At 43.6% G+C, this 15,745-nt stretch overlaps 1 protein-coding gene across 10 annotated transcripts in view; it reads right to left on the bottom strand.

Moving 5' to 3' along the window:
• The window catches only part of DNM3 (dynamin 3), a 396,041-nt gene extending 380,599 nt beyond the window's left edge, over window positions 1-15,442 (bottom strand). For 4 of the 10 annotated variants that reach the window (XM_074322210.2, XM_074322205.2, XM_074322209.2 and 1 more), the window contains exon 1: window positions 15,093-15,442. In XM_074322210.2, coding sequence (XP_074178311.2) covers window positions 15,093-15,253 — 161 coding nt within the window. In that variant the 5' untranslated portion in view covers window positions 15,254-15,442. The remainder of the gene's footprint in view (window positions 1-15,092) is intronic. The other 6 variants (XM_074322208.2, XM_074322203.2, XM_074322204.2 and 3 more) reach the window with 2 other exon arrangements.
• Between the last annotated feature and the right edge of the window lie 303 nt (window positions 15,443-15,745).

Below are 15,745 nucleotides of genomic sequence, written 5' to 3'. Positions count from 1 at the left end.
TGCATTAACCTCTGAAAGAAAAACCATACGCTCTTAGTTTAGGATTAACATCTGAAAGACAAACCATACGCTCTGCGTCTCCCCGTGACACGTTCCTTAGGCATCTATTAGCAGAAGAACCGTGGAGTGGATGGGCCATAAATGTGACATATGACAGCCTAGTACAGATGTGACTTCTGTATTCCAAATATTTCAGGTGGAAAGCACAAACGGCCATATTAAAATACAGGGTTTTCAGTGAAATACTCGCAAAGCAATCATGGGAGGGGCAAGAAGAGGCTTCCTCCAGTTCTTAACCAGTGACCATTCCCACAAAATGAGCCAGAAGTATATTAAATTTCAAAAGCCATTATAAAAAAAAAAAAAAAAAAAAAGCCATCCCCTCTCACAGGGACACCACTTTGCTCCAGATCTGTTCCAAGCCTGACCTTCGGCTCGCTCATCCTTTGGGGAGGCCGCTGCCCTGAAGGAAGCCTCCTGTCTCTGCCCAGACCCTTCCCGCCTCTTCTCCAAGCGCTGTGTGGAATCCCTGCCAATTTCAAAGGCCATGCTCCATGTGCGGTCACACCCAGTGTCGCCAAGTTTAAAAACGATCGGCCTTTATTGGAACCTTATACACACCCACACTTTTAAAATAATACCCAAAAGTAGCTCTTAAAACAAGACTGTAAAAACACAACTGAGTGTGAGTGTTTTGACAGACAATGATATCTACTTCCTAAGACCTATGTGTCATCTCAGCCAACGGACCGTGTGTGCCACCCTACAAAAATGTACTGAACACCTACTAGGGGACACTTCTAATGTGTCACACGTTGCAACCTTAGGATACAGGTTATGTAATTCACAGAAGCTTATAAAATAATGGAGCCTATAAAATAAGTCACGCTTAAGCTGTCAATAAGGCCTACTTAAAAACAAATACAAGTGAAGGCTTTTAAAAAAAAACATGAAAGAAAGTAAAATCCATTTAAGCTGGGAAATTAGAAAGGCTTCAGAGAGGAGGCAACAGGTAAACTTCAACTTATCAATTTTTCTGCTGCGAGATCTTTGAGGGAGGGATAATAACCATTCTCATCTTTGAATCCATAATAGCGAGCATAATCCTTTGCGTATAGCAAACATCCGGAAAGTTTTAATGAATTGAAATAAAACAGGAGGAAAACAAAGAGCAAAAGCATTCAAGATGGAGGAAACAGTATGGGTCATGACACAGGGAGAGAAGGTACAAGGAATGGTCCAGAGAGTGGTCCTTTAGGTGAGTGAGAAGAACAGAAGACATACTGGAAAGTGGTAGGGGGCCAAAGCACAGGAAGCGTTAAATGTGATGCCAGGAAATTAGGCTTTTATTATGTAAGAAGATGATTAGAGTTGTGCCGTAAGAGATTTACAGTGAAAAGTATTTACGATGACTTAAATGGGGGTTGACACTGGAAGAACTGAGTCTCTGAAGAGATCGCCACAGATCAAACAAGGGGAAAGTGAGTTCTGAACTGGGACACCACCTACAGAAATGGAAAAACACCAAAAGAAAACAAAGGTACCACTGAAGTAGAACCCACAAAATTGAGTAGGTGTGAGGAGAGGAGAGTTAGAGAAACTATGCAAGTTTCAAGGTTCGTTGCTTAAGAGAACAGTGAAATCCGTCAATACACATAGGAAATGAGTTCTCTGGGGAAAATGGCGAATCTAGTGGTAAAGGTTTGAGCGTGTAAGTTGAAATCTCAGCGTGCATCTGAAAATATGGGAATGGGATCTAGGCTCAAGATCTAAAGTCACCTGTCCAGCTGGACCCCGATAATGGGCCAGATCAGAGAGGAAGGAAGCTACCACAGGCTGTCATAGACTATGAGAAATTGGCTTTGACTCAGCTCTAGAGGAAACTGTAAATATGAACGCTTCTTTCTTCTTTCTGATAACAAATCATATTTTACTTTTTCCCCTTAACTACCAGGGTACTTACATGTGTTCAATTCCACTATTACGATAATCTTCACGTTTGGAAATTTCCTATTCTCCATTTCTTGGTCTTATCTTAATTACTTCTTTATCTTGGTCCTGCCTCCTCATTTCTATTTTACTTTATTGTTTCATTTTATGTGTCCAATACCCCAAAATTGTGTGTTGAAAAATAAATGAATGAATAAACAGGGTTTGTAGAAAGTCATCTCAAATCCTTTGTGGAAAAGAAGGATATAAATAAATTTAAATTTAAAAAGGGTTTTATTTGCAAGTATGATAGCTAACTCCTTATGAACTACAGGAATGTTTTTCTCCAATTAACAATTAAAAGTCTGTGTTTTAAAAGGCAAATTAAGGATTGTTTAATTTCATTATAAAACAACTTAGCCTCACAAAAAGATTCTCTCTAAATTAGAACTCCAAGCTATATGATAAGAAAAAAGTTTTCAGGCCAGAATGAGAAACTTTTGGCAAGCAACATCTGAAAATTAAAGCATCTCTCATATAGTAATACAAAGCCTTAAGAAAACAAGATTCATAAATATTTCATTTATATACCATTTTTTAAAGAGAGAAGCTACTGAATAAAAAAAGCCACACAATGACAATTCGGCAATGAATGTTATAACCTCTCCCACATAGGGGTGTTTGTTGTATATATGTTATGCATTTAAACTGTGATCTCTTTGTGCTTTTCTTGGTCCCAGCCTAATAGGAAAGCCCCTTTTCCAAGCTCCGGGGCCTGCACTTAACACACTATGCTTCCACAAATCCTGTCTGTTCTATAGACAACTGGGAGTTTGTCCTCTCCCCTGGCAAGCTTTATCGTAAACTGTTAGCTCCTTTTAACTGGTTACCAGGTCTTGTTCTCCCTCCTCACTGGCACAGCTCCTTAAAGCTCAGGCATCTGGAGACCTTACTGGAAAATACGCAGGGTAGATCCGAATATACATACTTTCCTTCTATACCAACTGGATTCCTCCATTCACTCACCCACTGGTCCAAACCAGGAAACCTACAAATCATTCTGAAGAAATATTACCTTTTGGAAAAAAGAGCCCTCAGTTATAGATCTCCATGATGTGTCTTAAATGTTATGCCAAGAAAATACAGCATTTTAAATAGCGCAGGTGTCCTGGCAATCCCTGCAACGGACACCATCTCTTAGGTATGTTTTGCTACATGTAAATGTTGGTTTAAGCACTGACTTTTAAACTACCACTTATTGAGGAGTCTACGTACTAGACATTTAAAAGCCACTTTTCACACTTTGTAAAAGGACTTGAGATCGTGTATATTACCTCCATTCCACAAATGAGGACTCAAATGCAGAATCCCACGTATGTTCAAAAGCCTGTGGGTATCTGTGCACACAATACTACCTCTCTGGATAAGTCTGTTTTCAAAATGCTTAGAGCATCTCCAATCTTCCACCACACATTCAATGAACACCTTCTACCTGTGGGCTTAGAGCAGGCTTCCAAGAAGAGATAGTAGCTGTGTCTTGAAAGCTGAGTAGAGTTAGGCACGCAGAGGGGAACCCAAAGAGCCTTCCAGGTCGAGGGGAACACGTGTTAAGCTTGATCCACTCTAGGGACTCGGCAGTTCAGCCGGACTAAACACTGGCTATGGGAAGAACAACGGCAGGAGAGAAGAGCAGGTGGGGAGGCAGATGGCAGGTCACCAAGGAAACTGTATGGTTCTAAGACGCTGGGTAAGTGGGGTTTTAGCAGTACCGAGGCTTGATAAAACCTGCATTTCAGAAAGTCCACTTAAGTGTTTTTGACTTACAAGAAGGGCGATTTTGCACACGTTTTGAAAGCTATTTCCCTGCTGAGCTCACATTACCACTTCCTCAGATATTCTTGGCATACCTTTTCCTCTTTCCATCGCTGCCCTGCATCACCTCATCAAATGGGCACTCCCTAGCGCCCAGTCTGTGCCCCTCTCCTCTCCCTCCCTTTGGTCAGCGATGAGGTTCCTGCTTACCTCGTGCGAGGCCTTCCTCTGGATCCCACTGCACTTCCCGTCTCCCTTCCCTGTAGCACCTCCTGGGTCATTCCCACTAGCAAAAACAAATGCTCTAAAGTCTTCATAAAAAAAGAAAGGACCCTCCCTTACCCCACAGCCTCTCCTCTCCCAACTTCTTCTCAGCAGATTTGTCTGCACACCCTGTCCCCACCGACTCACTTCCCGTTCCCTTCTCAGTTCTCTCCACTCCAATGAGACAGCTCTTTCCTCTCAGTTCTAAACAGCCTTCAAAAATGTTTCAAATAACAGAATCAAGTATGTGTTTCAACTTCGGTGTAAAGGAATCAAAACGACGCAAAATGGGAAACTTGGTTTCTCAGGCTCCTGAGCCACAATGGCCAGCTGGGTTGTGACCATGGTCTCCGGTGGCACTGACCTGGAGGGCGCTTTCTCAGATGTAAGTCACGTGACGTTGTTGCCTGATTAAAAATCCTCCCTTCCGTTGCTTACCATTGCACTTTGGACAAAATTTAAACCTCTCCTGACAGCAGTGAAGCCCCCCTCAGCTCCCCGCGGCTCCCCGTCAACGCCACACTCTGCCCTGCCACCGCACTCTGGGGGCACGGACTTGACTGGAGTCCCTGCAACACACAGGGCAACGTACACTGCAAAGCCGTGTTGCCCCCTGATCCTCCTGCATGGAAGGCTTTGCCCTGGCTCTGCCCATGGCTGACCACGTGGCCAGACAGCGCACGTATGTCCCCCTCTGTCATGCTCAGTCACTGTGTCCTGATCATTTCTGTCACGCATCTATTCTGACTGACAAGTACACATTGTTATGTTGTGGGTCTTCTCACGAGACCACACGCTCTGCAGGGAGTGTGCTTCTTTGCTTATTAATGTCTTTCTGCTGCCTAAGACCGTGCCTGGCACACGGGGAGGGGGCAGCACACATCAGATGCTGTTGATGAACCAGCTGACACCCTTCCTTTATATCGACTGACTGATTCGTTCAACATTTACCCAGGAGTTACTATGGGCCAGCAGTGAAGATAAATAAATAAAGCAGACTCTGCCCACAAGAAGCTCACAATTTAGTGGCAGAAGAAGAAAATGGAATATAATGTAATAAGTACACTATTAGAGAACTGCTCAGAGTGATGGGTGCCCAGAAGAGGGACAAGTAACCTGGGAGAGATGAGGGCGTGGGAGGCAGATGAAGCTTCCAGGAGGAGAGGAGACCTGAGTTAAAAACAACTGGAGTTAACCTGGTGAAGGATAATATTGTTCCTATAAAGGGATCTACATGAAAAGAAAAAAAGGCAGAAAAATGTGAAACAGCATGGTGAGTGAGAGCAGGGCATGAAACACAGCTGGTCAAAGGATAACAGATGACCTAGAAGGCTGGGCCACGCAGGGCCTCTTATGCCCACCAAAAAGCACAGTTTTGATGCTCTAGCCGTCAGGAACCGCAAGGTTTTCTCCAGGATCGTGACATCGTTTAATTTTAGTTCCCTCTGAACCATGCTACAGCTGTGTGGGAGTTAGACTGGAGCGTCACGGATGGGGAGAACATTCGCTCTACTGCTCCAGTCTGGAAGATGAATGATGCCAACCCCATCTCAGGCAGTGGTTGTAGGAATTGAGCATAGGTGATCAATGTCAGAAATAGTTCAAAAGCAAATTTCACTGTTTGGAGATACTCAGTGACCTTGGCCAGGGTAGTGTCAGTGTACTGATGGGAAAGGAAGACACATCTCCTTCCTCATCCACAGCTGCAGAAATAACAGGGACTGTGGAAGTGGCGGTTAGTAGACTGAAATCTGGCTGCTTAGCGAAGCACCAGGAGAGCTTTTGAAAAACCGTGGCTACACTGAGTCAGTCTCCACGAGCAGAGCCCGGAAACCCTTATGTGGACAAGTTCCTCAGGTAAATCTTACACAGAGACCCACATATTTGCTTTGGAGGAAAACTCAACAATGGAGGCAGGTGGGCTAAGAGTTATTAGTTTATCAGGCTAAGAGCTTTAGTTCATCAAACACAGATAACTTTATCTCTAAAGTGTAAAAAAGAAATCTCTTAGTGAAAACCAGGATTTTCACTCCCACTACCCGTCCATCGTGAGTCAGGTCAACAATTTAATTGGTGAAAACTCAATAAAAATGAAGTACCTGAAACAGAACTGTGCAAGATACCGTGGGGAACACCAATAAAGACCTTGCAGTCTGCCTCAGGGGCCAAAACCTAACGGAAATCAGTCAAAAATTTTGGAGTCCTGAACAGTGTGGCACCAACCCTTGGTAACCAGTAGGTCAGAGGAGGCTGCCAGCTGTGACTTCTGTGCCTCTGGCCCCGTCTCAACCTATCAAATTATTACTCTTTAATGCTCATTTCAAATCCTATCTTTTTCATGAAATCTTTCCTCTCTACAGAGATGTGCTCTTTTCCTTTGATTGTCCAAAACACTCTGTACTTCTAAAGGCACCGAAAAGGGTCTGGATGTTGGGCGGCCAGATAGCTCAGATGGTTAGAGCATGAGCTCTTGAGTGGCAGGGTTGTCAGTTCGATTCCCACATGGGCCAGTGAGCTGCACCCTCCACAACTAGATTGAAGACAATGAGCTGCCGCTGAGCTGCTGGAGGGGAGGCCGGATGGCTCAGTTGGTTAGAGCGCGAGCTCCCAACAACAAGGTTGTGGGTTCAATTCCCGCGTGGGATGGTGGGCTGCGCTCCTTGCAACTAAAGATTGAAAATGGTGACTGGACTTGGAGCTGAGCTGTGCGCTCCACAATTAGACTGAAGGACAACGACTTGGAGCTGATGGGCCCTGGAGAAACACACTGGTCCCCAATATTCCCTAATAAAATTTATTCAAAAAAAAAAAAAAAAAGGTTCTGGATGCAATCTCCAACTTGTGTGTTGGAGAGGGGCGCTCCCCATACATCCGAGCAATTGTCAGACACCAGCTAGGTGTCCTACAAATTAAAGATAACATCAGATCCCACAGGCTAAGGGCTCAGTCCCACAAGACTGCCCCCACCCACCCAGAAACACACACACATACACACACATTTTAGATCCTATTCACAAGTCCAGACTATTACCTGTGCTTCTGACCAACAAGCTATAGGCAAGTGGCTCCAGAGACCCCCCTCCATGGCCCTCTCCTTGTGTTCAATGAATTTGTTAGAGCAGCTCACAGAACTCAGAGAAACATTTTACTTACTAGACTTCAAGTTTATCATAAAAGATATAATTCAGGAACAGCTAGAAGGAAGAGGTGCATAGGGTAAGGTATGTGGGAAGGGGCATGAGGCTCCCATGCCCTCTTCAGGTGTGTCACTGTCCCCAAATCTCCACAAGTTCACCAGCTCTCTGAACCCCATCCTTTTGGGTTTTTAAGGAGGCTTCACTAGGAGGCATGATGGATTAAATCACTGGCCTGCGATGACCGAACTCAATCTCCAGCCCCTCACCACTCCCTGGAGAAGGCAGAGTGGTGGGGAGAGACTGAAAGTTCCACCCCTCTGACCACATGGTTGATTCCTCTGGTGATCATCCCCCATCCTTAGGAGACCCAGGGACATCCAATAGTCATCTCACTAACATGACAGAAGACACCTCTGTGCTGTCAACGCTTAAGAAATTCCAAGGGTTTGAAGAGCTGTGAGCCAGGAACTGGGGGATGAAGACCAAATATGTATTTTTCTTGTAAATCATGATATTGCAGCCATATTTACTGCTGTACTCTATTACGAAGGTACGATGACTCCTTTTCAAATGTTGGCCTTTTCAGGACCGAAGCAAACCAGTACCACACACACCATTAGTCACCCATCAAATTACTTATTGACATGGATTAGTCTTTTCAGTTCCAAGCCATGGAAACCACAGGCAATGAAGCTCTTCAGAATCCCTCCCCACTTCTAATAGGTGTGTGTGTTAGTGACAGGTGCACCATGACCTTGTCGTAGTGGGAAATGGATGGGATGCTGTCACAAGGGAAGCTTACACTTTTAAACGCCTGGTAACAGAGTACTTGCAGCAGGGAGTCAGAGAGAAACAAGACCCGAAACAATCCTGCAACATTCTTAACATTCATGAATATATCACCCTTTTCCTCAACAACTATCTTGCCTTTCTTAGCATTTAACATTAAGGACTTAACATTACTGCTTGTTGAAATTCATTGTTAAAATTTCTACATGATGGGCCTCGCTCAGAATATAAGCACAGAAAAGTCAAACTAGGAAACAGGCAAACTGAAGGGTGAAGATTTGCTACCCAAATGTATCTTTTATTTTACCAAGCCATCGAAACCATAGACAATGAAGCGCTTCAGAATCCCCATTCTTTTAAGTAGTAACCTTTCCTTTTAAATTATTTATTTATACACAACTTTTCAACAGCTTTCCTTGGTTTAAGTAAGGCCTATCCGTGACCCTCCAGGCACACCTTTCTGGATACGCCCACATGGTGGGAAAATATTAAAAACGTATGACCACGTCCACTATTTCATTTAGTCTTTTCCTCAGCCCACCGGTTCTCTAAAAGTCACAATTTAGAGTATATTACCTCAACCAAATGACCTGGTCTAAGCCTGAGAAAAATCCTGCCCCCGTGTCCTTCCACTACTGCATATGGGGGGGGGGGAATAAAATGTCACTGCTGGTCTGCTATCAAGAAAAGTAACGGAGGGGAGAAGCAAACGGAGGGGAGAAGCAAACGGAGGGGAGAAGCAAACAGAGGGGAGAAGCAAACTGAGGGGAGAAGCAAACGGAGGGGAGAAGCAAGGAGGAGGAAAGGTTGGTCCCAGGGAAGGGAATGGGAGAAGGAGGAGGCAGAGTGAGGGTGAGAGGGAGGCACTTTAAAACAGAAGAGGAGAAAGGGAAGATGATAAGCTGGCCCAGGGCTCCCAGTTCTGAATACAAAGTTCCAAACTCAGCTCTCAATTCTGTTTCCGATCTTGGGGAAAATTAAGCTTGTGGAGAAAGTGCCTTACAGAGCCTAGCGAAATGCCAGTCCTTGCTACTGATAAAAAAAAAGACTAAGTAAGACTCCCTGTGACACACATGTGTGTGCATGTGTGTACACACACACAGTCACCAATTATGGTACTAACAAACCCTCCAAGTTTTTGGAATGGTATTTAACTCAAGAAATGAACATCATTTAGTGCCAAACCTCCACCTTTACCCTTCCCGCCTTCTAAACAACACATTCCATTCTCACATTTGCCTTTTGAACGCTTTCCCTGACATTGTGTCTTCAGCATAGGCCACTACTTTAAAGAAATGCCTTACTCTTGAAAAAGAAAGTAGAATTCCACCTCCCTTAAGTGTCCGTGCCCTGGAGGCCCTCACAAAACAGTTGGTCTGATCCCTCCTCTCGCAGTTAGCCTTCCTGCATCCAGTTATATTTTTAATTTCTCCAACCTCTATTCTTTCCTGCTGCTCTTCTCTTGGGCCCTCTCCAATATACAGTATCTCTTTGTGATAAAGTGACAGTCTAAATTCAATGCCTTGTTGTCAAGTCTGACACTGAGACACAGATCACCAACTCCCTGCTCTGACATTGATACTTCAGTACACGCAGCCTTGAGTCAAAATGATACCAGCCGCCAAATGACACTGGAAACTCATATTGTCTACTTTCCATTGATACCCCAATTTGATTTTAGAATTGTAATTTTTTAGGGTTGTTTTCTTTACGCAGAGTATACATTATTTATATTTATGCAGAATATAAATTATTTTGTTCCAACTAGTTTGCATAATACCCAGTTGCCTTCATTTTACAAACCCATTTGGGAATGTGGTCTCATACCTTATGCTGACAGTTCTCTTTTTACATATAGATCAGCCTCTATACAGTCACACTTTCTTCTATATTCTTACCCAGTATACTTGGGACTCAATAATTACATGCTCAATGACTTTACTGCCCATATTTCAACAGTATCAGTAGGAGTCACGCCCAAGAGTAAATTCCAGCTTGGCCATTTATTAGCCATGTGACCCTCCCCAAATGACTTGTCTCTCTAACCCTGAATTTCCTCCCCTCTTGACATGGGGAGGTGAAAACAGGTCAGGCAAGGAAGTCATGGAGAGCATGTAACAGTGTCCATGCCTGCCAACCATGAAGGCTAAACAAATACTGCTCCCCTTCTTCCTTCCCCTTTATAAAAATGTGTTTAGTAAAATATAATCTATTAGAATTTTTAAACTAATGCTGACAAGGTGAAAAATTGCAAAGGAGAACCTGGAGGTCTATACAGTACTTTAGCTCGGGGCTCTCTTGATTTGGTTTTGGTGGGGGAGGAACAAAATCATCTATTTCTTTTAGCTGCTTTCCGTCCTCTCTTAAAGATAAATAAAACATAATAATAAGTAAAATATCACAATGTAACTCCACTTTTTAACCCAAGCAAAAGGTACTACCAAAAAACAAAACAAAACAAAACCACCTAATATACTAAATGTGTGTTCCATTGGTGAAGAACCCAATCGCCTACCCTCCAACACTACTGACTATTAAGTTTCCTCCAGAGCTCACTCTTAAAGAAGTTAATCAAGTGCATTTTTTTAAAATATAATTTTATTAGTTTCAGGTGCACAAGACAAAGCAAAACTTAGACGTTTATCATTTATATCCCTCACACTGTGTGAACCCCCCTCCCCCCTCAAGTGCATTTTTTATATCTGTTCATCATAAGTTAATTTCAAAACAGAGATATCCTATCCAGTCCAGTTCACCTAATTGTATTGCTTCTCAGATATTAATGATACAAAAAACAGAATTAAGTTGATTATGACAATTAGCTCCAACTGTGAATTTGTGATAGCCTAAAAGTACGTTATGTAATGTTAATTTGGCAAAAATATCTTCGTGATTTCAGGTTTTAGCAATTTATTGTTGAACACAAAAAAAAGTTCATGATTTCTGATACTTTATTTAGACTCTTGGGAACCATGAAGTATGATTTTTAACAATTATCACATTTTTATTGTTAGGATCCATTTCTCTAATAACGCCAAAACATGGAAGCCATTTGTTGAAAAAATATTCACTAATTCGGATTCTTTGATATTTAAAAAAAAATCTTTTCCCTCAGTACAAACCTATTTCTGAATTAAGAACTTTTAGTAATATTAATGCTTCTGTGACTAATCTCATTTGCAATTAGAGAACTCTTGCCTCTTCAATTTTTAAATACTCTCTTGAAATCAAAGGATTTAAGGATAGATTCGTGTCTGTCTAAGCCATGTAAATGACTTTTGGACTTTTAGAAAATTGTCTGGTCATGTCCATTCAACAATAGCATCAAATGGCTCACTTTTAAGGCTCTCCTGCAAAACTACTTTACTTTGATAATCAACATATCCATCTTTAGAAACCTCACAACTAAATAAATATACGTTATTTGACATTTCCACATTGAAATAAACTTTTCTCAACATAGTCTTTAAAAAAGTCTTTTATTTGATCCCCAATAATCACAAAACCTATTCTTTTTGTGCAAAACTTAAAGTCTGTTTAGCACTCAGGCTAGAATAAAATAATGTGGAATCCTCTGCCTATATGGTTAGCATTGAAGAACTAATGATTTTAACATGTACATCATTAAAAAAATATTTGCACATTAGCAACTAGTAGTTTTCACTTAACACCTCTATAAACAAGTTACATGCACTCTAAACATACACTTAAATAAGCAACCCAATTACATTCCAGAGCGCCCTTCAAGAATGTCTCATACAGGAAAGAAATATACTTATCTTTTAACTAATGTTGGTTTTGCCTAAGGGGCCACTTTAAATCCTCTGTGAAATGAGGCAAGGCAGACATACATAAATAGGAATAAAATTATTCATATAGCAGCTATTTTTATTTAGGTGGTGCATTACGGGTGAGTGAAGAAAGAAGTTAAAAGCATTTATCAGGGGCACTGGTGAGTCTCAATATGGACAGGGCAATATGGCACAGAGGTTTTACAGCATGAGTACAGAGACCAGACACCTCAGGCTGAATCCCAGCTCCACTATTTTTATGTTAGTCTTCATCAGGTTACTCAAACTCTCTAAATCTCAATCTCCTCTTCTGTAAAATGGGACTCGTAAGAGTACCTTCCTCTTTGCGGTCTTATGAGGATTAAACGAGAGTACCCATGTAAAAGCACCTAGAATAGCACCCGATGCTTAGCAAGCATTCAGCAAATGTGAACCATCACCAGCATCATCATCTCATTGTACAGCCAAAAAACAAACAAACAAACAAACAAAAACAACGATGTGAAAGTAGTTCATTAAATTCAATTCTTCCATACAGAAACCAAACCAATGGGCAGAGCCCAAGCCAGCTAGTGAACCCCTATATTCAGACCATAAAGTTGTCACCCCAAAATTGGATTCTACAGCTACAGTTAAATGTGAAGAAACCACACTCATATCAAAATTCATTCAGTGGTGTCCAAAATAAATCAATATAAACAAATCTGAGAGGAGAAGATATGGATAGTCCACTGAAGATGGATTGTCAAATACTGAGGACAAAATGCATCATTATTCTGAAGAGAACAAGCATAAATGATGAGCAAATACTATTAACTTACACAAGCAATGACCCCTTGTCTTATGACAATTTTCAATAACTGCACATAGATCAAACTTAAAAACATGTAAAAGAGGAAAGTTTCACCCTTAAAGAAAAGGACCTTATTTTTATCACAAAATGTCCGGATAATAAGACGATAAAAAGTTATAGTGGAATATAAGTTGTTTTTTTCTGCCTAAGATGAATCTCCTATTAGAAGAGATAACTCCTTTTTCCCTAAGGTTGGTTTATAATTAGAAACTAGATTCCTCAATAATTCAATGACTGAAACCTTTATTAAAATCAAATGACCCTTTTAATTAAATTGCTTCCTAATATATAGGCTTTGCTAGGCAGATGTCATCTCTACAGATAATAAAGCCTTTATATACTATTAAATGAGGTTTTCCCTCTATGTTCATCCTTTTTTTGTTGTTGTTTTATTTGACATTCTAACAGTAATTAATTATTGGTAAACCTTTAAAAAAATAACAAATTACTAATGTATTCCAGTAAACGCTCTGATTTGTGTAATATTTATACTGTCCCTATTTTCATTTTATCATGAAAAATGTTCAAACTAAAATGTTTTACTGTTCCATAGCTCTTTTTTTAAATTCTCATTTCAAGAGAATATAGCTGGTGAGGGGAAATGTGTTCAATTTTATGATAGCATTAAGAAGTAATAGGATTTGAAAACCTAAAGAATATAATTGAGATATGTACATAAAATTGATATTAGGTTCAAAAGCTCTTGCCACAATGCATTCATAATACAGGCTCATCCAAACAAATATATGAAAGATGCATAAAAATATGGCAATTGCATTTTAATTACTTAACAATTTTTACCTTTAAGTATTTGTTTAAAACCCAAAAGTAGTTAAATGACTATTAAAGCATCATGTTAAATGCTCTGGAGTTTGAAAACCCGAAAATACATTGTCATCAAACCTCACTTTCCCTATGGGTACCGCTTTAAATTTAGTGAATTTCATTAGCAATAAACCAAAGAAAGTAAAACCATTGAGTATGTGGCTGTTGTGTGTGTATGTTTGAAATCACATATTCACCCATCACTTCACCATGTCCATGATGTTGTAGGAAAAATGCTTTATCATGACTTTCTCATCACTCAGAATAAATGACAAAACCAAGGCAAAGTGGTTTAAGTGACTTACTCAAAGTTACCAGCCAGTTGTCAGCAATTTTTCTTTTTTATAAGGTTTCTGAGCTTTCTAGTTCATGGGGGGGAGGGTGCGTAAAACCAGGAAGAGTACCATTTGAGAGATAGAGCATCATCTGAGAGAAAAGAAAATGCACTTTACGGATACTAACATTCCCAAAGGAGATGTGGGAATATCTAAATCTGACACAGCACTACACTCTTCCAGAAAAAAGAAGGAAAGGAAACAGGAACCTTCTGAATCCCAAATCACTAACCATCCAAATGAAGAGTAAAGTGCAATCTCTGGATTGTCCTCCCTCGGGCCCAGTCTCTGAGCTGCTGTATATTTCTACCTGGAAACAGATTTCAGCTTTCATAATGCTTTCAAATTGGCTTTTCTTAGCAAATGTCTGCACTCCTCTGGCAAGGCCCTTAAGGTAACTTACTCCCTCATGAATTGCTCAGTGGAAGAAATGCTGATTCCCAACTCCAAAATTAATTCTTGAGCCTTTTCTGTAGTAAGAGTTACGAAGAAACCCCTAACTATAATTTAGATTCAGTATGTTCTCTTGAAGGCTGGCAGGACAAATACGACCTTATGGAAAGGAAGACGATGCTGGGGGAGGGGGACGCAGAGAGAGCGCCAGAAAGATGCTGGTCCATTCCAAGATGATGCAGGAATGACAAGGCACCTGGACGACCCACGTCCACGGTCACCCGGCTCCCTGCTGCGCCTCGGTTTCTCTGACATACGCCTGGAGCTGTGACTAGGTGCGCACGCGAACACACCACCTTTTCTTCTTGACTCCCAGGGAGGAGAATGGTGGGGAAGCGTGGCTGGATGAAGCTTCACCACAACAAACGAGGTCTTTCTCCTCGTGCCCCGCCTCCCCTGCTAGGGGCAGGCGACGACAGTCTCGAACAGTAGACAGCTGAGAGGAGTCGGGAGCCGGGGTGAGGAGGGAAGCATCTCTTGGGGGAGGGGGGAGAGATAAACCCCAGGGCTCCGCGGAGAGCCTCGGGGAGGCAGACAGGAAAAGGAGGGGATGTCGAGCAGGGAGAACAGAGGACCGGGGACCGGGAAGTGCCGGCGCGCTACGACGCGGCTGGCTGCCCGCCCGAGCTGGCGCGCCCCGCGGGGGGAAGTTGATGCTGGGGCGGACCCCCTGCCCTGACTCCCGGCCGCTGGACGTGGAGGAAACGCTTTGTATCGCAGGATGAAAGGCAGCCTGGGGGCCAGCAGGCGGGGAGGGGCGGGGGCCGGAGGATGCCCACAGCCACGACGACCCCGCCCGCCCCCGCCCCGGCTGCTCTGCCCCCCACTCCGCAGCAGCCCGGGGTCCCGCCTCGGGCTCCAACGGCCAGGAGCGGGGTCGCGGCCCCACGCCCCCAGCGCTCACCTGCCCACGAAGTTCTCGAGCACGGAGCTCTTGCCTGCGCTCTGGCCGCCCACCACGGCGATCTGCGGCAGCTCCAGCAGGCAGCTCTGCCCCAGCGCCGAGAAGGCGTCCTGCAGACGGTTCACCAGCGGGATCAGCTCCTCCATCTCCCGGTTCCCCATCTCGCCTGCGCCCGGGGCGGGCCGCCCGCTAGTCCCTGCTCGCCTCTGCGACCGGGCGGGGAGCCGGGGCTGCGCTGCCCTCCCCGCAGCTGCGGCGCTGGGTTCACTCAGCCGGGTCCAGAGCCGACGTCGGATCCCGCCACCCGCCCGCCGCCTGGCTCCTGACAGCTAACGGCCCACAGCGCGCCTGCGCGGCGGGCGGGGCGGGGCCTGGCTCCGAGGCCCCGCCCCCACCCAGACGCGGCCCCGCCCCAGGGTTCGCAGCCAGACACCCCGCGCCCGGCGCGCTCGCTGCCTTTGCCGCCCAGCTGTGGCCAGATGCCCCGGCCTCCGTCTGCTGCGGCCGAGGCTCAGAGGCAAAGTTACAGCCTCGGTCAGGGCCTCGCACGAAATCAGCAGCAGCCGGTGGCACTGTTTCCTCTGAGCAGCTACGCAGCCCAAGTCCAGGGGAACCACAACCACTGATATCTCAGCACTGTCACCACCAGCAGC

The sequence above is a fragment of the Rhinolophus sinicus genome, chromosome 11 (assembly GCF_057876585.1).
Source record: "Rhinolophus sinicus isolate RSI-liver-muscle chromosome 11, RSI-T2T, whole genome shotgun sequence".
Lineage (NCBI taxonomy): Eukaryota > Metazoa > Chordata > Mammalia > Chiroptera > Rhinolophidae > Rhinolophus > Rhinolophus sinicus.
The sequence above is the reverse complement of the archived record's forward strand: the minus strand, read 5'-3'. Positions and strand labels throughout refer to the sequence as shown.